Raw genomic sequence first — 25,478 nt, 5'->3', positions numbered from 1 at the left:
ACACCCAGTGGACCACTCCATATGCAAACAGCCACTCGCATTGATTCAAGACTTTTAACACTTACCCTGCTCTCAGTTCCCATTGGAAACACCCCCCAAAAACATGTTGGGTAAAAAAACATTTAAAATTTTTGAGTACACCCTAACCTCTATGTTTCCATAAAGAACTAAAGACCTGAAGGTAAAACTATCTACAGAGCACTGAGAGCCATGCTGTGATGAAATAGAGCTGTTGTTTGGCATCATAACACAGGAATGCGTTCGAATCTGGAAGGAAAAACACAATCTGCCCTTCACCCTGACGTGAACTCCTAGAAATGACAGATTTAAGTAGATAACAACACAATGCAACTTTAATGTCCATTAGTTACAGTGGTCCGTTCTCAACCCCCCCAGACAGAACACAGACAGGGTTTGGTTTTATTCTTCCATGTTTTGACTTAACTCTCAGGTCGGAGGTTTGGTCTTGTTACCACAGATAACCGCTCATAAACCTAACCTATGTACCATAAAGTGTCTTTGGGAAAGTACACAGGCAGTGAGGGTCTGCCAATTCAGCTTGATGACACACACCTCAAAGAATGTTCTAGTGGCTAAATGGGCTCAAAGGAATGACGGAGAGAGAGAGAGAGAGGAGACGCCCACATCCCCTGTTCCTCCTAGCCCCGTCTACTGAGAAGTTTTCATTATGAAACCTGGAAATGGACATGAGTGTTTCTCATTGGTTCAAGTTCAGATCGTCCCTCTCTGTATGGACCCGTTTTCTTCCATTTCGAACCAAGTGAATACCACCCTGGTCCTTCCTCTCCCTCTGAGCTAGAAAGATGTGTTGCACCAGATCAATCACGTCTAGACGTCGCACTCAGCTTGGAGCAGGCGGGCAGAGAGTGTGTGCAGGCGGGCAGAGAGTGTGTGTAGGCGGGCAGAGAGTGTGTGTAGGCGGGCAGAGAGTGTGTGTAGGCGGGCAGAGAGTGTGTGTAGGCGGGCAGAGAGAGTGTGTGTTGACCAAACACAGTGGACACCGGGTGAGTGTGCACTGAGCTGTGTTTAAATAAGATGGCGGCACAACATCTCCTGCTGGGGGGGAGCCAGGACACACACTCACGCAGACGGAGGGAAGGACACACACACACACAGAGGCACGGACACACACACATGCAGGGAAACGGAGACACACACACACACACTCTCTCTCTGGCCATCTAGCATGTCGAGTCCAGTCCAGGTTATTTTGGGCTAGCTGGTCACATGACTCTCACAGAGGAAATTATTGTGAACGGACAGAGAGCACAGCAACATCCGGTGTTGAGACGGCCGTATTAACCTGTTCATGGAGTATTGAACTCTTACCCTACGACGTCTGGACTACTGCTGGTTTTCTGTTCTATCTGATCATTAGTGCACCCACCTGGTGTGCCAGGTCTAAAGCTGTCCCTGATTAGAGCAGTGGAAATGGCTTCGAGGTCCAGATTTAAAAGTTCTACAGCTTCACCATCGAGAGCATCCTGACTGGTTTCATCACCGCCTGGTATGGCAACTGCTCGGCCTCTGACCGCAAGGCACTACAGAGGGTAGTGCGTACGGCCCAGTACATCACCGGGGCCAAGCTTCCTGCCATCCAGGACCTCTATACCAGGCGGTGTCAGAGGAAGGCCCTCAAAATTATCAAAGACTCCAGCCACCCTAGTCATAGACTGTTCTCTCTGCTACCGCACGGCAAGCGGTACCGGAGCACCAAGACTAGGTCCAAAAGGCTTCTTAACAGCTTCTACCCCCAAGCCGTAAGACTCCTGAACAGCTAATCATGGCTACCCAGACTATTTGCACTGCCCCCCACCCCACCCCATCCCCATCCCCCTCTTTTACGCTGCTGCTACTCTGTTTATTATCTATGCATAGTCACTTTAACTCTACCCACATGTACATATTACCTCAATTACCTCGACTAACCGGTGCCCCAGCACATTGACTCTGTACCGGTACCCCCCTGTATATAGCCTCCCTACTGTTATTTTATTTTACTGCTGTGTTTACACTACACTACACTCTTTAATTATTTGCTATTAAAAATGTTTTACTTAACACTTTTTTGTTGTTGTTGTTGGTTAAGGGCTTGTAAGTAAGCATTTCACTGTAAGGTCTACACCTGTTGTATTCGGCACATGTGGCAAATAACATTTGAATTTCAGGGGTCTATTCGGTGTTGATAGTAAAATGCAATGAAAATACACGACACTACAGTACAGACCACTACACTACACTACACTACAGACCACTACACTACAGACCACTACACTACAGACCACTACACTACACTACAGACCACTACACTACAGACCACTACACTACAGACCACTACACTACAGACCACTACACTACACTACAGACCACTACACTACAGACCACTACACTACACTACAGACCACTACACTACAGACCACTAAACTACACTACAGACCACTACACTACAGACCACTACAGACCACTACACTACACTACACTACAGACCACTACACTACACTACAGACCACTACACTACACTACAGACCACTACACTACACTACAGACCACTACACTACAGACCACTACACTACACTACAGACCACTACACTACACTACAGACCACTACACTACAGACCACTACATTGTGAATTGATATGGTCTCCTACCAATTGTGTTAGTATGTGTATAGCTCTTAGTCGTGACAGATACATAATAATAATAATAACATGCCATTTAGCAGACGCTTTTATCCAAAGCGACTTACAGTCATGCGTGCATACATTTTTTTGGTGTATGGGTGGTCCCGGGGATCGAACCCACTACCTTGGCGTTCCAAGCGCCGTGCTCTACCAGCTGAGCTACAGAGGACAGGTGAAGTAATGAACTGGTTTTACTTCTCCTACTGGGAAGCTGTAACATGGCTGGCAAGCTGCTCCAGGCCTGTGAGAGTGTTGCAGAGACTACGTGCAGTTATAGGCTAGTCTGCCTACGTGTGTCCGTGCATGTGTGCGAGGGTGTGTGTCTGTATGTGCAGAGCTAGGCATTCATCAGATGTTATCTGGCCATCCGTCTGCTGGGCTAGGGGCTAGGGGCTGGGCTAGGGGCTGGGGGCTGGAGGCTGGGGCTAGGGGGCAGGGGGCTGGGGGCTGCGCTGGGGGCTGGGTGCTAGGGGCTGGGGGGCTAGGGGGCTAGGGGGCTGGGGGCTGGGGGGCTGGGGGCTGGGCTGGGGGCTAGGGGCAGGGGGCTGGGGGCTGCGCTGGGGGCTGGGTGCTAGGGGCAGGGGGCTGGGGGCTGCGCTGGGGGCTAGGGGCAGGGGCTGGGGGCTGGGCTGGGGGCTTGGGGCTAGGGGGCTTGGGGCTAGGGGCTAGGGGGCTGGGGCTGAGGGCTAGGGGCTGGGCTAGGGGATGGGCTGGGGGCTAGGGGGCTGCGCTGAGGGCTAGGGGCTGGGCACTAGGGGATGGGGGCTGGGCTAGGGGCTAGGGGCTGGGCTAGTGGATGGGCTAGGGGATGGGCTGGGGGCTAGGGGGCTGGGCTGGGCTGGGGGGCTGGGCTGGGGGCTAGAGGCTGGGCTAGTGGATGGGCTAGGGGATGGGCTGGGGGCTAGTGGCTGGGCACTAGGGGATGGGGGCTGGGCTAGGGGCTGGGCACTAGGGGCTAGGGGCTGGGGCTAGGGGCATGGGGCTAGGGACTAGGGGTTGGGCTGGGCTAGGGGCTAGGGGCTGGGGGCTGGGGGCTGCGCTGAGGGCTAGGGGCTGGGCTAGGGGCTGGGCTAGGGGGCTGGGGGCTAGGGGCTAGGGACTAGGGGCTAGGGACTAGGGGCTGGGGGGCTAGGGGCTGGGGGCTAGGGGCTGGGCTGGGCTAGGGGCTAGGGGCTAGGGGCTAGGGGGCTAGGGGCTGGGGGCTAGGGGGCTAGGGGCTAGGGGCTAGGGCTAGGGGCTAGGGGCTAGGGGGCTGGGGCTAGGGGCTGGGCTAGGGGCTGGGGATGGGGCTAGGGGATGGGCTAGGGGCTGGGGGGCTGGGCTAGGGGCTGGGCACTAGGGGCTAGGGGCTGGGGGCTAGGGGCATGGGGCTAGGGACTAGGGGTTGGGCTGGGCTAGGGGCTGGGGCTAGGGCTAGGGGGCTGGGGGCTGGGGGCTAGGGACTAGGGGCTGGGGGCTAGGGGCTGGGCTAGGGGATGGGCTGGGGGCTAGGGGCTGCGCTGAGGGCTAGGGGCTGGGCTAGGGGGCTGGGCTAGGGGCTGGGGGCTAGGGGGCTGGGGGCTAGGGGGCTAGGGACTAGGGGCTGGGGGCTAGGGGGCTGGGGGCTAGGGGCTGGGCTGGGGCTAGGGGCTAGGGGGCTAGGGGGCTAGGGGCTAGGGGATGGGGGCTAGGGGCTAGGGGATGGGCTAGGGGCTGGGGGCTAGGGGATGGGGCTGGGCTAGGGGCTAGGGGCTGGGGGCTGTGTGTGTTGCTAGGCCATGTCACGTCGTCCTCGGAGAGGAGTAGAGAGAAGAGGAGAGAGAGGAGTAGAGAGAGGAGTAGAGAGAGGAGGAGAGCATTGCAGAGGAGAGCCAGGTTGAGCCTGCCTCATCTCTCTCCACAGGGGAGGAACGCCCTCAGGGCTACGGCATTGTGGGATACCAATTCTGAGTCCCAAATGACCCTCTATTCCCTTTATAGTGCACTGCTTTTGACCAGGGCCCTCACTGCTAGAGAATTAGCTTTGTGAGTGTTGAGAACATGGAGTAGAACATGGAGGAGAACTGCACCTGACTGAAACACATTCCGTTTCCTGTGTCTCGGTGAAAGAAAACGCTTCCACACGGGGAGGGACTTTCTGAACTGTTTTCCATTGCACAACATCTTTAAAATAATGAACACAACCCAGGTGTGTTCCAATTTACCTCTGTGTCAGGGTCATTGAGACTACTAGATCATCTAGAACACCCTGCCTGGGTCAGACTGGGTCTGCCTGGGTCAGACTGGGTCTGCCTGGGTCAGACTGGGTCTGCCTAACCCTGACTGGGTCTGCCTGTCACACCACACTAAACCACAGCCAGGCAGCTTGTAGACAACACACTAAACCACAGCCAGCCAGCTTGTAGACACCACACTAAACCACTCATTAATTAATGTACGTACAGTGGCTTGCGAAAGTATTCACACCCCTTGGCATTTTTCCAATTTAATTTGAATTAAAATGGATTTTTGGGGGGTTTGTATCATTTGATTTACATAACATGCCTACCACTTCGAAGATGAAAAATATTTTTTTTGTGAAACAATAAATAAATAAGACAAAAAAACTGAATTGACCGTGCATAACTATTCACCCCCCCACCAAAGTCAATATTTTGTAGAGAAACCTTTTGCAGCAATTACAGCTGAAAGTCTCTTGGGGTATGTCTCTATAAGCTTGGCACATATAGCTACTGGAATTTGAACTCATTCTTCAAGGCAAAACTGCTCCAGCTCCTTCAAGTTGGATGGGTTCCGCTGGTGTACAGCAATCTTTAAGTCATACCACAGATTCTCAATTGGATTGAGGTCTGGGCTTTAACTAGGCCATTCCAAGACATTTAAATGTTTCCCCTTAAACCACTCAAGTGTTGCTTTAGCAGTATGCTTAGGGTCATTGTCCTGCTGGAAGGTGAACCTCCGTTCCAGTCTCAAATCTCTGGAAGACTGAAACAGGTTTCCCTCAAGAATTTCCCTGTATTTAGCGGCATCCATCATTCCTTCAATTCTGACCAGTTTCCCAGTCCCTGCCGATGAAAAACATCCCCACAGCATGATGCTGCCACCACCATGCTTCACTGATGGCCAAAAAGCTCAATTTTAGTCTCATCTGACCAGAGTACCTTCTTCCATATGTTTTGGGGAGTCTCCCACATGCCTTTTGGCGAATACCAAAAGTGTTTGCTTATTTAAAAAAAAATGTTGCAATGGCTTTTTTCTGGCCACTCTTCCGTAAAGCCCAGCTCTGTGGAGTGTACAGCTTAAAGTGGTCCTATGGACAGATACTACAATCTCCGCTGTGGAGCTTTGCAGCTCCTTCAGGGTTATCTTTGGTCTCTTTGTTGCCTCTCTGATTAATGCCCTCCTTGCCTGGTCCGTGAGTTTTGGTGGGCGGCCCTCTGTTGGCAGGTTTGTTGTGGTGCTATATTCTTTCCATTTTTTAATAATGGATTTAATGGTGCTCTGTGGGATGTTCAAAGTTTCTGATATTTTTTTATAACCCAACCCTGATCTGTACTTCTTCACAACTTTGTCCCTGACCTGTTTGGAGAGCTCCTTGGTCTTCATGGTGCCGCTTGCTTGGTGGTTCCCCTTGCTTAGTGGTGTTGCAGACTCTGGGGCCTTTCAGAACAGGTGTATAAATACTGAGATCATGTGACAGATCATGTGACACTTAGATTGCACACAGGTGGACTTTATTTAACTAATTATGTGACTTCTGAAGGTAATTGGTATTTAGGGCTTCATAGCAAAGGGGGTGAATACATATGCATCCACCACTTTTCCGAATTTTCTGAAACAAGTAATTATTTTCATTTCACTTCACCTATTTGAACTATTTTGTGTATGTCCATTGCATGAAATACAAATCCATTTAAATTACAGGTTGTAATGCAACAAAATAGGAAAAAAACGCCAAGGGGGATGAATACTTTTGCAAGGCACTGTAGAGATACAGTGAGGGAAAAAAGTATTTCATCCCCTGCTGAAACGTTTGCCCACTGACAAAGACATGATCAGTCTATAATTTTAATGGTAGGTTTATTTGAACAGTGAGAGACAGAATAACAATAAAACAATCCAGAAAAACGCATGACGTGACTGCTGTGCTGTTTGTTGCTACTTGGCTACCTGCCAAACTATTCACGTTTTACTTTTAATAAACGTTTAATCAATCTTTGTGTTCAACAAATTTACCAACTTTTTAGTTTTGTCCTCACTCATCTTTTTTCGTTAAACTTTTTCACCCCGGACGTTTATCCCGAGACAGAAGAGTCATTTTCCTGTGCGTTTTAGCTGCCAACTTTACGTTATTTTCCTTTTTTCCATCGCAACTTTTTTCCCTTATTCAACTTTTTCACTCCGGACGCTTTATCTGGACATGGTTCATCAACATCTTCAACAGCCGAAGCTAAGTAGTAACATTAACATGATGTCTTCTAATTGCAGTCGCTGTACTCATAATATACAGGAGAACGATCGCCTTACGGTGAAAATAGCTGTGCTACAAGCCCAGCTTCAGACGCAATCGTTAGGCAAGGGTAATCTCAGTGTAGGAAAGGAAGAAACAGCGTCTGTGCCACCAGTAAGTACAGACAGTAACGTTAGTATAAATCCCCCCGCACAGTCCCCGCAGCCGGACAACTTTCTCATGGCTTCGGAGGGAAATACTGTTGGAATGCTCAACCGGTGTCGCTCATTCAGCCGACAGAAACCTTCAACCGGTTTTCCCCATTATGTAGCGAGTCGGAGTCTGAGTCTGAGTCTTCTCTAGTCTCTACTCCTCCCGTTACGGGGTCTGAGACGCCGAAGGCTCCCACCATTAGCTCTGACAAATTGAAAACCCTAGTCATTGGCGACTCCATTACCCGCAGTATTAGACTTAAACGAATCACCCAGCGATCATACACTGTTTACCAGGGGGCAGGGCTACCGACGTTAAGGCTAATCTAAAGATGGTGCTGGCTAAAGCTAAAACTGGCGAGTGTAGAGAGTATAGAGATATTGTTATCCACGTCGGCACCAACGATGTTAGGATGAAACAGTCAGAGGTCACCAAGTGCAACATAGCTTCAGCTTGTAAATCAGCTAGAAAGATGTGTCGGCATCGAGTAATTGTCTCTGGCCCCCTCCCAGTTAGGGAAGTGACGAGCTCTACAGCAGAGTCTCAGCACTTAATCGCTGGTTGAAAACTGTTTTCTGCCCCTCCCAAAAGATAACATTTGTGGATAATTGGCCCTCTTTCTGGGACTCACCCACAAACAGGACCAAGCCTGACCTGCTGAGGAGTGACGGACTCCATCCTAGCTGGAGGGGTGCTCTCCTCTTATCTACCAACATAGATAGGGCTCTAACTCCTCTAGCCCCACAGTGAAATAGGGTGCAGGCCAGGCAGCAGGCTGTTAGCCAACCTGCCAGCTTAGTGGAGTCTGCCAATAGCACAGTCAGTGTAGTCAGCTCAGCCATACCCATTGAGACTGTGTCTGTGCCTCGACCTAGGTTGGGCAAAACTAAACATGGCGGTGTTCACCCTAGCAATCTTATTAGGATAAAGACCTCCTCCATTCCTGCCATTATTGAAAGAGATCGTGATACCTCACATCTCAAAATAGGGTTACTTAATGTTAGATCCCTCACTTCAAAGGCAGTCATAGTCAATGAACTAATCACTGATCATAATCTCGATGTGATTGGCCTGACTGAAACATGGCTTAAGCCTGATGAATTTGCTGTGTTAAATGAGGCCTCACCTCCTGGTTACACTAGTGACCATATTCCCCGTGCATCCCGCAAAGGCGGAGGTGTTGCTAACATTTACGATAGCAAATTTCAATTTACAAAAAAAAAAATGGCGTTTTCATCTTTTGAGCTTCTAGTCATGAAATCTATGCAGCCTACTCAATCACTTTTTATAGCTACTGTTTACAGGCCTCCTGGGCCATATACAGCGTTCCTCTCTGAGTTTCCTGAATTCCTATCAGACCTTGTAGTCATAGCAGATCATATTCTAATTTTTGGTGATTTTAATATTCACATGGAGAAGTCCACAGACCCACTCCAAAAGTCTTTCGGAGCCATTATCGACTCAGTGGGTTTTGTCCAACATGTCTCTGGACCTACTCACTGCCACAGTCATACTCTGGACCTAGTTTTGTCCCATGGAATAAATGTTGTAGATCTTAATGTTTTTCCACAAAATCCTGGACTATCGGACCACCATTTTATTACATTTGCAATCGCAACAAATAATCTGCTCAGACCCCAACCAAGGAGCATCAAAAGTCGTGCTATAAATTCTCAAACAACACAAAATTCATTGATGCCCTTCCAGACTCCTTCTGCCTACCCAAGGACGTCAGAGGACAAAAATCAGTTAACCACTTAACTGAGGAACTCAATTTAACCTTGCGCAATACCCTAGATGCAGTTGCACCCCTAAAAACGAAAAACATTTGTCATAAGAAACTAGCTCCCTGGTATACAGAAAATACCCGAGCTTTGAAGCAAGCTTCCAGGAAATTGGAACGGAAATGGCGCCACACCAAACTGGAAGTCTTCCGACTAGCTTGGAAAGACAGTACCGTGCAGTACCGAAGAGCCCTCACTGCTGCTCGATCATCCTACTTTTCCAACTTAATTGAGGAAAATAAGAACAATCCAAAATTTCTTTTTGATACTGTTGCAAAGCTAACTAAAAAGCAGCATTCCCCAAGAGAGGATGGCTTTCACTTCAGCAGTGATAAATTCATGAACTTCTTTGAGGAAAAGATCATGACCATTAGAAAGCAAATTACGGACTCCTCTTTGAATCTGCGTATTCCTCCAGGGCTTAGCTGTCCTGGATCTGCACAGACTCTGCGAGGGCCTGGGATCGGGAGAGACACTTAAGTGTTTTAGTACTATATCTCTTGACACAATGATGAAAATAATCATGGCCTCTAAACCTTCAAGCTGCATACTGGATCCTATTCCTACTAAACTGCTGAAGGAGCTGCTTCCTGTGCTTGGCCCTCCTATGTTGAACATAATAAACAGCTCTCTATCCACCGGATGTGTACCAAACTCACTAAAAGTGGCAGTGATAAAGCCTCTCTTGAAAAAGCCAAACCTTGACCCGGAAAATATAAAAAACTATCGGCCTATATCGAATCTTCCATTCCTCTCAAAAATTTTAGAAAAAGCTGTTGCGCAGCAACTCACTGCCTTTCTGAAGACAAACAATGTATACGAAATGCTTCAGTCTGGTTTTAGACCCCCATCATAGCACTGAGACTGCACTTGTGAAGGTGGTAAATGACCTTTTAATGGCGTCAGACCGAGGCTCTGCATCTGTCCTCGTGCTACTAGACCTTAGTGCTGCCTTTGACACCATCGATCACCACATTCTTTTGGAGAGACTGGAAACCCAAATTGGTCTACACGGACAAGTTCTGGCCTGGTTTAGATCCTACCTGTCGGAAAGATATCAGTTTGTCTCTGTGAATGGTCTGTCCTCCGACAAATCAACTGTACATTTCGGTGTTCCTCAAGGTTCCGTTTAGGACCACTATTGTTTTCACTATATATTTTACCTCTTGGGGATGTTATTCGAAAACATAATGTTAACTTTCACTGCTATGCGGATGACACACAGCTGTACATTTCAATGAAACATGGTGAAGCCCCAAAATTGCCCTCGCTAGAAGCCTGTGTTTCAGACATAAGGAAGTGGATGGCTGAAAACTTTTTACTTTTAAACTCGGACAAAACAGAGATGCTTGTTCTAGGTCCCAAGAAACAAAGAGATCTTCTGTTAAATCTGACAATTCATCTAGATGGTTGTAAAGTCGTCTCAAATAAAACTGTGAAGGACCTCGGTGTTACTCTTGACCCTGATCTCTCTTTTTGACGAACATATCAAGACTGTTTCAAGGACAGCTTTTTTCCATCTACGTAACATTGCAAAAATCAGAAATTTTCTGTCCAAAAATGATGCAGAAAAATTAATCCATGCATTTGTTACTTCTAGGTTAGACTACTGCAATGCTCTATTTTCCGGCTACCCGGATAAAGCACTAAATAAACTTCAGTTAGTGCTAAATACGGCTGCTAGAATCCTGACTAGAACCAAGAAATTTGATCATATTACTCCAGTGCTAGCTTCCCTACACTGGCTTCCTGTTAAGGCAAGGGCTGATTTCAAGGTTTTACTGTTAACCTATAAAGCGTTACATGGGCTTGCTCCTACCTATCTTTCCGAGTTGGTCCTGCCGTACATACCAATACGTACGCTACGGTCACAAGACGCAGGCCTCCTAATTGTCCCTAGAATTTCTAAGCAAACAGCGGGAGGCAGGGCTTTCTCCTATAGATCTCCATTTTTATGGAACAGTCTGCCTACCCATGTGAGAGACGCAGACTCGGTCTCAACCTTTAAGTCTTTACTGAAGACTTATCTCTTCAGTAGGTCATATGATTGAGTGTAGTCTGGCCCAGGAGTGTGAAGGTGAACGGAAAGGCTGGAGCAACGAACAGCCCTTGCTGTCTCTGCCGGGCCGGTTCCCCTCTCCACTGGGGTTCTCTGCCTCTAACCCTGTTGCAGGAGCTGAGTCACTGGCTTGCTGGTGCTCTTTCATGCCGTCCCTGGGAGGGGTGCGTCACTTGAGTGGGTTGAGTTACTGACGTGATCTTCCTGTCTGGGTTGGCGCCCCCCTTGGTTTGTGCTGTGGTGGAGACCTCTGTGGGCTATACTCGGCCTTGTCTCAGGATTGTAAGTTGGTGGTTGGGGATATCCCTCTAGTGGTGCGGGGGCTGTGCTTTGGCCGGAGTGGGTGGGGTTATATCCTTCCTGTTTGGCCCTGTCCGGGGTTTCTTCGGATGGGGCCACAGTGTCTCCGGACCGCTCCTGTCTCAGCCTCCAGTATTTATGCTGCAGTAGTTTATGTGTCGCGGGGCTGGGGTTAGTTGGTTATACCTGGAGTACTTCTCCTGTCTTATCCAGTGTCCTGTGTGAATTTAAGTATGCTCTCTCTAATTCTCTCGTTCTCTCTTTCTCTCTGAGAACCTGAGCCCTAGGACCATACGTCAGGACTACCGGGCATGATGACACCTTGCTGTCCCCAGTCCGCCTGGCCTTGCTGCTATTCCAGTTTCAACTGTTCTGCCTGCGGCTACGAAACCCCTACCTGTCCCAGACCTGCTGTTTTCAACTCTTTAATGATCGGCTATGAAAAGCCAACTGAGAGACCTGAGCCCTAGGACCATACGTCGGGACTACCGGCCGTGGTGACTCCTTGCTGTCCCCAGTCCGCCTGGCCTTGCTGCTATTCCAGTTTCAACTGTTCTGCCTGCGGTTATGGAACCCCTACCTGTCCCAGACCTGCTGTTTTCAACTCTTAATGATCGGCTATGAAAAGCCAACTGAGATTTATTCCTGATTATTATTTGACCATGCTTGTCACTTATGAACATTTTTGAACATCTTGGCATGGTTCTGTTATAATCTCCACCCGGCACAGCCAGAAGAGGACTGGCCACCCCTCATAGCCTGGTTCCTCTCTAGGTTTCTTCCTAGGCTTTCGCCTTTCTAGGGAGTTTTTCCTAGCCACCGTGCTTCTACACCTGCATTACTAGCTGTTTGGGGTTTTAGGCTGGGTTTCTGTACAGCACTTCGAGATATTAGCTGATGTAAGAAGGGCTATATAAAATAAAATTGATTGATTGATTGATGTCAAAAATGTTATAAATTGATTTGCATTTTAATGAGGGAAATAAGTATTTGACCCCCTCTGTAAAACATGACTTAGTACTTGTTGGCAAAACCCATGATGGCAATCACAGAGGTCAGACTTTTCTTGTAGTTGGCCACCAGGTTTGCACACATCTCAGGAGGGATTTTGTCCCACTCCTCTTTGCAGATCTTCTCCAAGTCATTAAGGGTTCGAGGCTGACGTTTGGCAACTCGAACCTACAGCTCCCTCCACAGATTTTCTATGGGATTAAGGTCTGGAGACTGGCTAGGCCACTCCAGGACCTTAATGTGCTTCTTCTTGAGCCACTCCTTTGTTGCCTTGGCCGTGTGTTTTGGGTCATTGTCATGCTGGAATACCCATCCACGACCCATTTTCAATGACCTGGCTGAGGGAAGGAGGTTCTCACCCAAGATTTGACGGTACATGGCCCCGTCCATCGTCCCTTTGATGCGGTGAAGTTGTCCTGTCCCCTTAGCAGAAAAACACCCCCAAAGCATAATGTTTCCACCTCCATGTTTGACGTGGGGATGGTGTTCTTGGGGTCATAGGCAGCATTCCTCCTCCTCCAAACATGGCGAGTTGAGTTGATGCCAAAGAGCTTGATTTTGGTCTCATCTGACCACAACACCTTCACCCAGTTCTCCTCTGAAAACTTTCAGATGTTCATTGGCAAACTTCCGACAGCCCTACTTATTTCCCTCATTAAAATGCAAATCAATTTATAACATTTTGACATGCGTTTTTCTGGATTTTGTTGTTGTTATTCTGTCTCTCACTGTTCAAATAAACCGACCATTAAAATTATAGACTGATCATTTCTTTGTCAGTGGGCAAACTTACAAAATCAGCAGGGGATCAAATACTTTTTTCTCTCACTGTACAAGACAGGCTCAATTCCTTTCAGTGAGTAAAGTACGTTAATAAATGTATCAAACTAAATTATTATATTCTTTACAATCTTTTCACACCGTTATAATTAGATATATGAATTAAAACAAAAATAGTCGTTGTGACAAGAGTAGAAACATGTTGCATAACAACTAATAGGTTTTAGAGTTCTCTTAGGAGATTTGTAAAGCTTAAGAACAACACTTTTGAAAGGAAATGGACCCGTACACACCACACCACACAGGACAAGCCATATTTCAGACTGCCCATCTTAATATTTGATTTCTATTGGCCAGTCTTAGATATGTTTTTTTCTTTGCAACTTTGCCTATAAGGTCAGCATCCCGGAGTTGCCTCTTCACTGACGAGTTTCAGAAGAAAGTTATTTGTTTCTGGCCTTTTCGAGCCTGTAATCGAACCCACAATTGCTGATGCTGCAGATACTCAACTCGTCTCAAGAAGGCCAGTTTTATTGCTTCTTTAATCTTTAACAGTCTTCAGCTGTGCTAACATAATTGCGAAAGGGTTTTCTAATGATCAATTAGCCTTTTAAAATGATAAACTTGGATTAGCAAACACAACGAGCCATTGGAACACAGGATTGATGGTTGCTGATCATGAGCCTCTGTACGCCTATGTAGATATTCCATTAAATATCAGCCGTTTCCAGCTACAATAGCCATTTACAACATTAACAATGTCTACACTGTATTTCTGATCAATTTGATGTTTTTTAATGGACAAAAACAATGCTTTTCTTATGAAAACAAGGACATTTCGAAGTGACCTCAAACTTTTCAACGGTAGTGTACATACATAACATACACACAGTGGGGAGAACAAGTATTTGATACACTGCCGATTTTGCAGGTTTTCCTACTTACACAATTTAATCATAGGTACACTTCAACTGTGAGAGACGGAATCTAAAACAAAAATCCAGAAAATCACATTGTATGATTTTTAAGTAATTAATTTGCATTTTATTGCATGACATAAGTATTTGATCACCTACCAACCAGTAAGAATTCCGGCTCTCATAGACCTGTTAGTTTTTCTTTAAGAAGCCCTCCTGTTCTCCACTCATTGCCTGTATTAACTGCACCTGTTTGAACTCGTTACCTGTATAAAAGACACCTGTCCACACACTCAATCAAACAGACTCCAACCTCTCCACAATGGCCAAGACCAGAGAGCTGTGTAAGGACATCAGGGATAAAATTGTAGACCTGCACAAGGCTGGGATGGGCTACAGGACAATAGGCAAGCAGCTTGGTGAGAAGGCAACAACTGTTGGCGCAATTATTAGAAAATGGAAGAAGTTCAAGATGACGGTCAATCACCCTCGGTCTGGGGCTCCATGCAAGATCTCACCTCGTGGGGCATCAATGATCATGAGGAAGGTGAGGGATCAGCACAGAAATACACGGCAGGACCTGGTCAATGACCTGAAGAGAGCTGGGACCACAGTCTCAAAGAAAACCATTAATAACACACTACGCCGTCATGGATTAAAATCCTGCAGCGCACGCAAGGTCCCCCTGCTCAAGCCAGCGCATGTCCAGGCCCGTCTGAAGTTTGCCAATGACCATCTGGATGATCCAGAGGAGGACTGGGAGAAGGTCATGTGGTCTGATGAGACAAAAATAGAGCTTTTTGGTCTAAACTCCACTCGCCGTGTTTGGAGGAAGAAGAAGGATGAGTACAACCCCAAGAACACCATCCCAACAGTGAAGCATGGAGGTGGTAACATCATTCTTTGGGGATGCTTTTCTGCAAAGGGGACAGGACGACTGCACCGTATTGAGGGGAGGATGGATGGGGCCATGTATCACGAGATCTTGGCCAACAACCTCCTTCCCTCAGTAAGAACATTGAAGATGGGTCGTAGCTGGGTCTTCCAGCATGACAACGACTCGAAACACACAGCCAGGGCAACTAAGGAGTGGCTCCGTAAGAAGCATCTCAAGGTCCTGGAGTGGCCTGGCCAGTCTCCAGACCTGAACCCAATAGAAAATCTTTGGAGGGAGCTTAAAGTCCATATTGCCCAGCGACAGCCCCGAAACCTGAAGGATCTGGAGAAGGTCTGTATGGAGGAGTGGGCCAAAATCCCTGCTGCAGTGTGTGCAAACCTGGTCAAGACCTACAGGAAACGTATGATCTCTGTAATTGCAAACAAAGGTTTCTGTACCAAATATTAAGTTCTGCTTTTCTGATGTATCAAATACTTATGTCATGCAATAAAATGCAAATTAATTACTTAAAAATCATACAATGTGATTTTCTGGATTTTTGTTTTAGATTCCGTCTCGCACAGTTGAAGTGTACCTATGATAGATATTACAGACCTCTACATGCTTTGTAAGTAGGAAAACCTGCAAAATCGGCAGTGTATCAAATACTTGTTCTCCCCACTGTACATACATACATACATATATATCCATATCCTTTAAAAAATATATATATATTTCCCTTTATTACTTTCCAACCCCACCACCCCTTCCCTAATTGGAGTAAACTAGTGAACAACAATGCTTAGGACTCTACTTCCATCTTATACATACTATATACATTTTATGGACACAGTCAATTTTACAATAATTATATTTTGTTTGTTTTTACTCCTGAACTTCCTCTACCCTCAACCTCTCCGATCATTTTCATGATGTCCATCCGGTTTGCTTCTATGTGCCATATCTTTCTAACTGTGCTCTTTCACAAAAGCTCTCCACCTATAACCTATATACTTATTATGGACACAGTATGCTTTACATTAGTTATCTTGTTGTTATTAGTTGTTGTTAGTTGTTATTAGTCCCATCCTTCAGCTCCATTCAACACCACCCATCTATCTCTTAACACCATCCATATTGGATTTCTATTTGCCATATATTTTCAACTATACTGTGATGTTTTACAAAAGTTCTGAACCTTTCTATTCTCATCGTTTGTACAGATTGTAAATTGAAAATAAACATTTTTGCTAAAAGTAATATTATATTATTGATCGATTGGCTATGACTTTTCAGATCACCCAGTAGTGCTATCTGCAGGGTTAGCTCCAGGTAAATATTGCAATCCTTTAGCCATTCCTGGACCTGTGTCTACAAATGGACAGTACCAAAACAAATGATCTAATGAGTCTGTCTCTTCGCAGCAAAATCTGCAGAGCTGGGAAGATTTTATCCCCCATGTAAATAACATTATATTGGTAGCAAGAAGTTTGTATAATAATTTAAATTGAAAAATTCTAAGTTTTGAATCCGGTGTCGTTTTGCGTATCAGTTCATAAACACTATGCCATGGGATCGGTACGTCAAAGATCTCTTCCCAACTATTTTGCAATCTATATGGGACGGCTGTCAATCTTTTGGTCCTTAAATGAAACTGGTATACTTTTTTATTTATCACGGTTTTCTTTAACCAATTATGTTCTTTAATGCAAGGCCGACAGACAAGTTCCTTACTTTTTCCCCCTTCCACTTTCCTCTTCCATTTTTGCGGTAAGGCTGCAATTATTTGGTTGTAATTTTGGGTAGAGCAGACATTTCCATATGGTTTTGTTAGCTTTATGTGCGACAACTCCACCAGTCCTACCGATGATATCATTTACGAAGATTATACCTTTTTTAAAACATTTCTCAAAAAATAATTATTTAGTATATTTGAGTTTAACTACAATATTTGTTGCATTATTTGTTCTGTAATTTCTAGAGGATTAAATTGAAATTGCAACCAACTTTCTATGGCTTGTTTTAGAAATAGTGATATTTGGCGAGATGCAAAATGTTGCTGTGGGAATTTATTGGGACTCAAAATCCATCCTTGAAAAAGAAAAGGAGAGTCTCACTCTAAGAGCTCAGATGCAATAATTTAATAACCAAACAACCAACATCTAGTATTAAGGGAAGTAGGGAAATACCTACAGGCAATAATATCGCCTTTCTCCTGAAGTGTTGACTACTTCCCACAAATCTAAAAGCATTGGATTGGTAGAGGCATGGGCTAGAGAGGGCGTCTCCACTATGTGACTTATACCAGTCAGTCACTTCCTTTCAAATCAGTAAAAGGGAAGTGAACAAGTGCACACTTTGGGAGAAAGGAGAGAACTGTGAAGAAACTAGTTAGTGAAGAAAAGATTCAAGTACACAGGCTAGACACAAAAAAAAAAAAAATGTAGACATGAAAATCACCGCTAGCACATGGCTGAGAACAGAACGGTCTCAATAGGACTCCCTGCTAAAATAAAGGTTAAATAAAATAATAAAAAAATAGGAGGCCATTGGGAGAATGGAGTGAACAGCAGTTGATGGCCCCTGATGTGTAGCCCAGGCTAACCTGTACCTTGTTGATGGTGAGATTCTCATTCCGTAGCCTCTGTTTGCTCTTCTGCAGCTTGCTGGGCATCATCTTGCCCGTTCGGAAGTCGAAGCATCCCAGGTCTACCGTGTTGCCTAGGTAACGGGACAGCTGGGGTTTGCTCCGGAACTTCTTCCCCTTGGGACTGAGGGGGAGAGGAAACACAACAAAACAAAAAAAAACAGCGTTAGATCACACAGGTCTGATAAGTGTACTGTAGCTAGCGTTGAGGTCCACAAGCATCAATCGTTCAAGACGGGGGAACGTTTTACAGAGAACAGGGAAATGTAGCCCCATGTATTTCACAATGTTACTAAAGCCAGCGCTGTGTATTAATATCAGCACTGCCAGTCTCATTATGTAATGGTAGTGGGGCTGTATTAATGGCAGCACTGCCAGTCTCATTATGTAATGGTAGTGGGGCTGTATTAATGGCAGCACTGCCAGTCTCATTATGTAATGGTAGTGGGGCTGTATTAATGGCAGCACTGCCAGTCTCATTATGTAATGGTAGTGGGGCTGTATTAATATCAGCACTGCCAGTCTCATTATGTAATGGTAGTGGGGCTGTATTAATGGCAGCGCTGCCAGTCTCATTATGTAATGGTAGTGGGGCTGTATTAATGGCAGCACTGCCAGTCTCATTATGTAATGGTAGTGGGGCTGTATTAATGGCAGCACTGCCAGTCTCATTATGTAATGGTAGTGGGGCTGTATTAATGGCAGCACTGCCAGTCTCATTATGTAATGGTAGTGGGGCTGTATTAATGGCAGCACTGCCAGTCTCATTATGTAATGGTAGTGGGGCTGTATTAATGGCAGCACTGCCAGTCTCATTATGTAATGGTAGTGGGGCTGTATTAATGGCAGCACTGCCAGTCTCATTATGTAATGGTAGTGGGGCTGTATTAATGGCAGCACTGCCAGTCTCATTATGTAATGGTAGTGGGGCTGTATTAATGGCAGCACTGCCAGTCTCATTATGTAATGGTAGTGGGGGCTGTATTAATGGCAGCACTGCCAGTCTCATTATGTAATGGTAGTGGGGCTGTATTAATGGCAGCACTGCCAGTCTCATTATGTAATGGTAGTGGGGCTGTATTAATGGCAGCACTGCCAGTCTCATTATGTAATGGTAGTGGGGCTGTATTAATGGCAGCACTGCCAGTCTCATTATGTAATGGTAGTGGGGCTGTATTAATGGCAGCACTGCCAGTCTCATTATGTAATGGTAGTGGGGCTGTATTAATGGCAGCACTGCCAGTCTCATTATGTAATGGTAGTGGGGCTGTATTAATGGCAGCCCTGCCAGTCTCATTATGTAATGGTAGTGGGGCTGTATTAATGGCAGCACTGCCAGTCTCATTATGTAATGGTAGTGGGGCTGTATTAATGGCAGCACTGCCAGTCTCATTATGTAATGGTAGTGGGGCTGTATTAATGGCAGCACTGCCAGTCTCATTATGTAATGGTAGTGGGGCTGTATTAATGGCAGCACTGCCAGTCTCATTATGTAATGGTAGTGGGGCTGTATTAATGGCAGCACTGCCAGTCTCATTATGTAATGGTAGTGGGGCTGTATTAATGGCAGCACTGCCAGTCTCATTATGTAATGGTAGTGGGGCTGTATTAATGGCAGCACTGCCAGTCTCATTATGTAATGGTAGTGGGGCTGTATTAATGGCAGCACTGCCAGTCTCATTATGTAATGGTAGTGGGGCTGTATTAATGGCAGCACTGCCAGTCTCATTATGTAACGGTAGTGGGGCTGTATTAATGGCAGCACTGCCAGTCTCATTATGTAATGGTAGTGGGGCTGTATTAATGGCAGCACTGCCAGTCTCATTATGTAATGGTAGTGGGGCTGTATTAATGGCAGCACTGCCAGTCTCATTATGTAATGGTAGTGGGGCTGTATTAATGGCAGCACTGCCAGTCTCATTATGTAATGGTAGTGGGGCTGTATTAATGGCAGCACTGCCAGTCTCATTATGTAATGGTAGTGGGGCTGTATTAATGGCAGCACTGCCAGTCTCATTATGTAATGGTAGTGGGGCTGTATTAATGGCAGCACTGCCAGTCTCATTATGTAATGGTAGTGGGGCTGTATTAATGGCAGCACTGCCAGTCTCATTATGTAATGGTAGTGGGGCTGTATTAATGGCAGCACTGCCAGTCTCATTATGTAATGGTAGTGGGGCTGTATTAATGGCAGCACTGCCAGTCTCATTATGTAATGGTAGTGGGGCTGTATTAATGGCAGCACTGCCAGTCTCATTATGTAATGGTAGTGGGGCTGTATTAATGGCAGCACTGCCAGTCTCATTATGTAATGGTAGTGGGGCTGTATTAATGGCAGCACTGCCAGTCTCATTATGTAATGGTAGTGGGGCTGTATTAATGGCAGCACTGCCAGTCTCATTATGTAATGGTAATGGGGCTGTCAACATAAAAAAAAAAACTTGCCAGTTGCCACATGTACTTAGGCTAAATTCAATTCTTCCATGAAACACTTGACTCGTTCTCAGGCTGGAGGAAACGTTTAAAAAGGCAGCAGGGAGGGCCATCTTATGTGACAGAGGATCAATGGCATCACAACCCAGAAACATAACCCTGGCCAAACCCATCAGGGAGACAGTTCCTCCCATCTCCTTCTCCCGGGTCGTGTTCATTAGGGCACACCGTAGCGAAACAGAAAAACAAGCCTTTTTTTATTGAACCAGTCCAGATAGTGTGCCTTTTGGTTCCATTCCATTCCCACTGAACACGCCAGACCCTGTTCTCGTCAACACCACAGACGCCTTCGGACCAGAGCAGAATATCTCCATGCACGTTAGACAGCAAGCATCCATGGCACTGAGTGGTTGAGATTAGAGTTTCCTCCTGATTTCCTGCTTGTGGTCAACGGGGTGTATAGAGGAGCAAGGACTGTTGTTATACGATTGGCCTCTGTCAGGAAAACATCAGCTGCATTACAGCATGGAGGAACTCAGGGCACTGAGCATAGCTTCCTCCTCCACACACCAGACCAGAACATACTGGACCAGGGGCTAGTCCTCCACGCACCAGAACAGAACATACTGGACCAGGGGCTAGTCCTCCACACACCAGACCAGAACATACTGGACCAGGGGCTAGCTTCCTCCTCCACACACCAGACAAAATCAAATCAAATCTTATTTGTCACATGCTGCGTAGACAACAGGTGTAGACTAACAGTGAAATGCTTATTCACGGGTCCTTTTCCAACAACGCAGAGTTAAAGATAAGATAAAGAAGTTAATAAAACATAGAAATAGTGACACAGTAGAAAATAACATGGCTATATACAGGAAGGAGAAAATAACATGTCTATATACAGGAAGTAGAAAATAACATGTCTATATACAGGAAGTAGAAAATAACATGGCTATATACAGGAAGTAGAAAATAACATGGCTATATACAGGGAGTAGAAAATAACATGGCTATATACAGGAAATAGAAAATAACATGTCTATATACAGGAAGTAGAAAATAACATGGCTATATACAGGAAGTAGAAAATAACATGGCTATATACAGGAAGTAGAAAATAACATGGCTATATACAGGAAGTAGAAAATAACATGGCTATATACAGGAAGTAGAAAATAACATGGCTATATACAGGAAGTAGAAAATAACATGGCTATATACAGGGAGTAGAAAATAACATGGCTATATACAGGAAGTAGAAAATAACATGGCTATATACAGGGGAGTAGAAAATAACATGGCTATATACAGGAAGTAGAAAATAACATGGCTATATACAGGAAGTAGAAAATAACATGGCTATATACAGGAAGTAGAAAATAACATGGCTATATACAGGAAGTAGAAAATAACATGGCTATATACAGGAAGTAGAAAATAACATGGCTATATACAGGGAGTAGAAAATAACATGGCTATATACAGGAAGTAGAAAATAACATGGCTATATACCGGAAGTAGAAAATAACATGGCTATATACAGGAAGTAGAAAATAACATGGCTATATACAGGGAGTAGAAAATAACATGGCTATATACAGGAAGTAGAAAATAACATGGCTATATACAGGAAGTAGAAAATAACATGGCTATATACAGGGAGTAGAAAATAACATGGCTATATACAGGGAGTAGAAAATAACATGGCTATATACAGGGAGTAGAAAATAACATGGCTATATACAGGGAGTAGAAAATAACATGGCTATATACAGGAAGTAGAAAATAACATGGCTATATACAGGAAGTAGAAAATAACATGGCTATATATAGGGAGTAGAAAATAACATGGCTATATACAGGAAGTAGAAAATAACATGGCTATATACAGGAAGTAGAAAATAACATGGTTATATACAGGGAGTAGAAAATAACATGGCTATATACAGGAAGTAGAAAATAACATAGCTATATACAGGGAGTATAAAATAACATGGCTATATACAGGGAGGAGAAAATAACATGGCTATATACAGGAAGTAGAAAATAACATGGCTATATACAGGGAGTATAAAATAACATGGCTATATACAGGGAGGAGAAAATAACATGGCTATATACAGGAAGTAGAAAATAACATGGCTATATACAGGGAGTAGAAAATAACATGGCTATATACAGGGAGTAGAAAATAACATGGCTATATACAGGAAGTAGAAAATAACATGGCTATATACAGGAAGTAGAAAATAAGATGCCTATATACAGGGAGTAGAAAATAACATGGCTATATACAGGAAGTAGAAAATAACATGGCTATATACAGGAAGTAGAAAATAACATGGCTATATACAGGAAGTAGAAAATAACATGGCGATATACAGGAAGTAGAAAATAAGATGCCTATATACAGGGAGTAGAAAATAACATGGCTATATACAGGAAGTAGAAAATAACATGGCTATATACAGGAAGTAGAAAATAACATGGCTATATACAGGGAGTAGAAAAGAACATGGCTATATACAGGGAGTAGAAAAGTCTGGTTCCAGACTTTTTGTCGTGTGGTTGCAGAGAGAACAGTCTGTGGCTTGGGTGGGTGGAGTCCCCAAATCTTTTGGGCCTTCCTCTGACACCGCCTGGTATAGAGGTCCTGGATGGCAGGGAGCTCGGCCCCAGTGATGTACTGGGCCGTACGCACTACCCTCTGTAGCGTCTTGTGGTCGGATGCCAAGCAGTTGCCATACCAGGCGGTGATGCAACCAGCCAAGATGCTCTCGATGGTGCAGCTGTAGAACCGTTTGAGGATCTAAGGGCTCATGACAAATCTTTTCAGCCTCCTGAGGGTGAGAGGCGTTGTCAGGCCCTCTTCGCGACTATGTTGGTGTGTTTGGACCATGATAGATCCTTAGTGATGTGGACAGCTCTTGACCCACTCCACTACGGCCCTGTCGAAGTGAATGGGGGCGTGCTCGGCCCTCTGTTTCCTGTAGTCCACGATCAACTCCTTTATCTTACTGACGTTCAGGGAGAGGTTGTTGTCCTGACGCCACACTCTAACCTCCTCCCTAGGCCTCCTACTCAGGTCTCTCTTTCCTGGCTATAATAATATTACAAAAGTAATTGGCCAGCATTTCTTGAGCAAAGACGATAGTGGAGAACAAAATGGAGAGCGTCTTAGTCATTATTACCATACAAATGACTGGTGAGCTGAGTCTGAGTGAAATGGGGTAGTGGAGTCGTAGGGCCTGGATGGACGGCCAGGGTGACTGGGATGTCTGGGGTTATTTTCCTAAGGATAAGCTCAGTCAGGGCTGAGCGAGAGAGAACGGATGTGATCACATCCTTAACCCGGGCAGGTTGGTCAATTAGAAAATATCATTTCCTCTTCAGACCTAGGCCTACAATAGGGTCCCTTTTTTAACAGCTCACACAGTACAAACAACACACGGATGGTCACTGTAAATTCAGAACCAGCCAAAAGGAAAGAGGAAACCAGAGTGCCTTTGACTAGAATATCGGCTGACATTTTCCATTTGTATTCTGACGATTCTACAGAAGGCCACCCGCTGCTTTCAGACATTCTTCATCGCGGTGTGTCCAAAGCATAAAACCTTGATGTTGTGTGACTCAGACCATGACTTAACTGAAAGACCGTTGAAAACAGTCCGGGAGGGTTGTCTGACCACGACTGCCTCTCCATCTTGCTCAGTCTCCGCCTCAGCCTAACTCATCTCATATGCAGACGAGTGAGCGCCTAGCTATGTGACCAGCTCTGTGACTCATTGCTTTGCAGATCGATCTGTGACCAGCGGTCGGAAGGACGCAGATGAGTGTGTGACCTTGAGGCGCCTCAGGGGCGAGTGGGTAGGTGCTAGGAGCTAGGTCGCTACATGACTCAGCGATGAGTCAAAGCCCAACCAGAGAGAACTCACCCCGCCACATAACAACGCCTTTCAGAGAGAACTCACCAAGACAAACACACCCCAGCCCACTCTCAGAGTGACTAGCTGGCTCTACCACACGGCTCACTAGTGAGAGGGATTGAGGGTGTGGAATTCCACAGTGGTTAGCTGTTCTTCATGTAGAGAGGACTGGAGAAACTATAGTGAAGTCAAGCGCAATCATTGAAAAGAAGGCTTATGAAGGAAGAAACCAAACTCTGTCAACGTTCTAGACTAGCCTGTGAAATGTCAGCTACCATTCTCAACATGTAGGCTATGTTTCCCCATAGCTAGCTTAGCTATCACTGCTGCACATGCAAATGAGTGTAAGTTACACAGCAAAGTGGTTGTGAAAAGATAAAGGGAAGAGAGGAGTAGAGAACCAGGGTAGAGGGAGTGAGAGAGTAGCAGTATCTTATAGGCTAATCTCTGTAGTTCTCCCCGGCTTCTCCCCGGCTTCTCCCCGGCTTCCCCCCGGCTTCTCCCCGGCTTCTCCCCGGCTGACCCCCAGCTTCCCACTGGCTTCTCCCTGGCTTCTCCCTGGCTTCCCCCTGGGTGTAGACACCAGCTCGGGCAGAACTGAGAGTAGAGCGAGAGCTCTTCATGAAGTTTCCCATGTGTCCGTCTGCCTGTCTGTCCGTCTGCCTGTCTGTCTATCTGCCTGCCTGGCGGTGGCTGTGTGTGGTTGTGAGAGCAGCAGGGTGCCAGTGAAGGGGTGTTTGCTTGCCAGTGAAGGGGTGTTTGCTTGCCAGTGAAGGGGTGTTTGCTTGCCAGTGAAGGGGTGTTTGCTTGCCAGTGAAGGGCAGGGGGCACTCTTCCATGGTATGCTCCTCCCCCTCCCCGGACAGACAGACAGACAGACGGACGGACGGAGAGACAGACATGCGGACAGACATCTCTCAGGTGTGTTCAGTAGGGAGGTAAAGCTTGGCGTGGTATGAAGATCCACTTAATAATTAATGATTCTCTTCCCACGCTGTGACGCAGCAGACTCTGAACGCTGCTCTCTCAGACATGCAGGTGTGGAAGACGACCCTGATAGAAACAGGTTATACTGGGAACTATTAGACAGGAGTTTATAATGAATGTGAAATAAGACAGAGATCTGGTTCACCACCATAATGCTACAAAATGTAGCTTTTCATACTCCATTCATGAACACAGGCAGAAATGTCCATGCTGCTAACGCTATTAAACATAAGTTAAAGACCTCCGCACAGCCTGGAGGCTACATTTCATTACAACTGGAATTCCTACAAAACAATCAGGGACATAAAACTCATAACCAGATGGTATTTTATAGGTCATCGTTTGCTCTATTCTCACTGGAGAGAGAGAGAGAGAGAGAGAGAGAGAGAGAGAGAGAGAGAGAGAGAGAG

General features: G+C 45.7%; 1 protein-coding gene across 1 annotated transcript in view; it reads right to left on the bottom strand.

Moving 5' to 3' along the window:
• Positions 1 to 25,478, bottom strand: part of LOC121581836 (methyl-CpG-binding domain protein 2-like) — a 102,230-nt gene that overhangs the window by 56,552 nt on the left and 20,200 nt on the right. Inside the window, exon 2 of the mRNA XM_045213885.1 lies at positions 17,684 to 17,843. Coding sequence (XP_045069820.1) covers positions 17,684 to 17,843 — 160 coding nt within the window. The remainder of the gene's footprint in view (positions 1 to 17,683; positions 17,844 to 25,478) is intronic.

This window comes from Coregonus clupeaformis, unplaced genomic scaffold, assembly GCF_020615455.1.
Source record: "Coregonus clupeaformis isolate EN_2021a unplaced genomic scaffold, ASM2061545v1 scaf0166, whole genome shotgun sequence".
NCBI classification, from domain to species: domain Eukaryota; kingdom Metazoa; phylum Chordata; class Actinopteri; order Salmoniformes; family Salmonidae; genus Coregonus; species Coregonus clupeaformis.
This window is presented reverse-complemented; position numbering and strand designations above follow the sequence as displayed.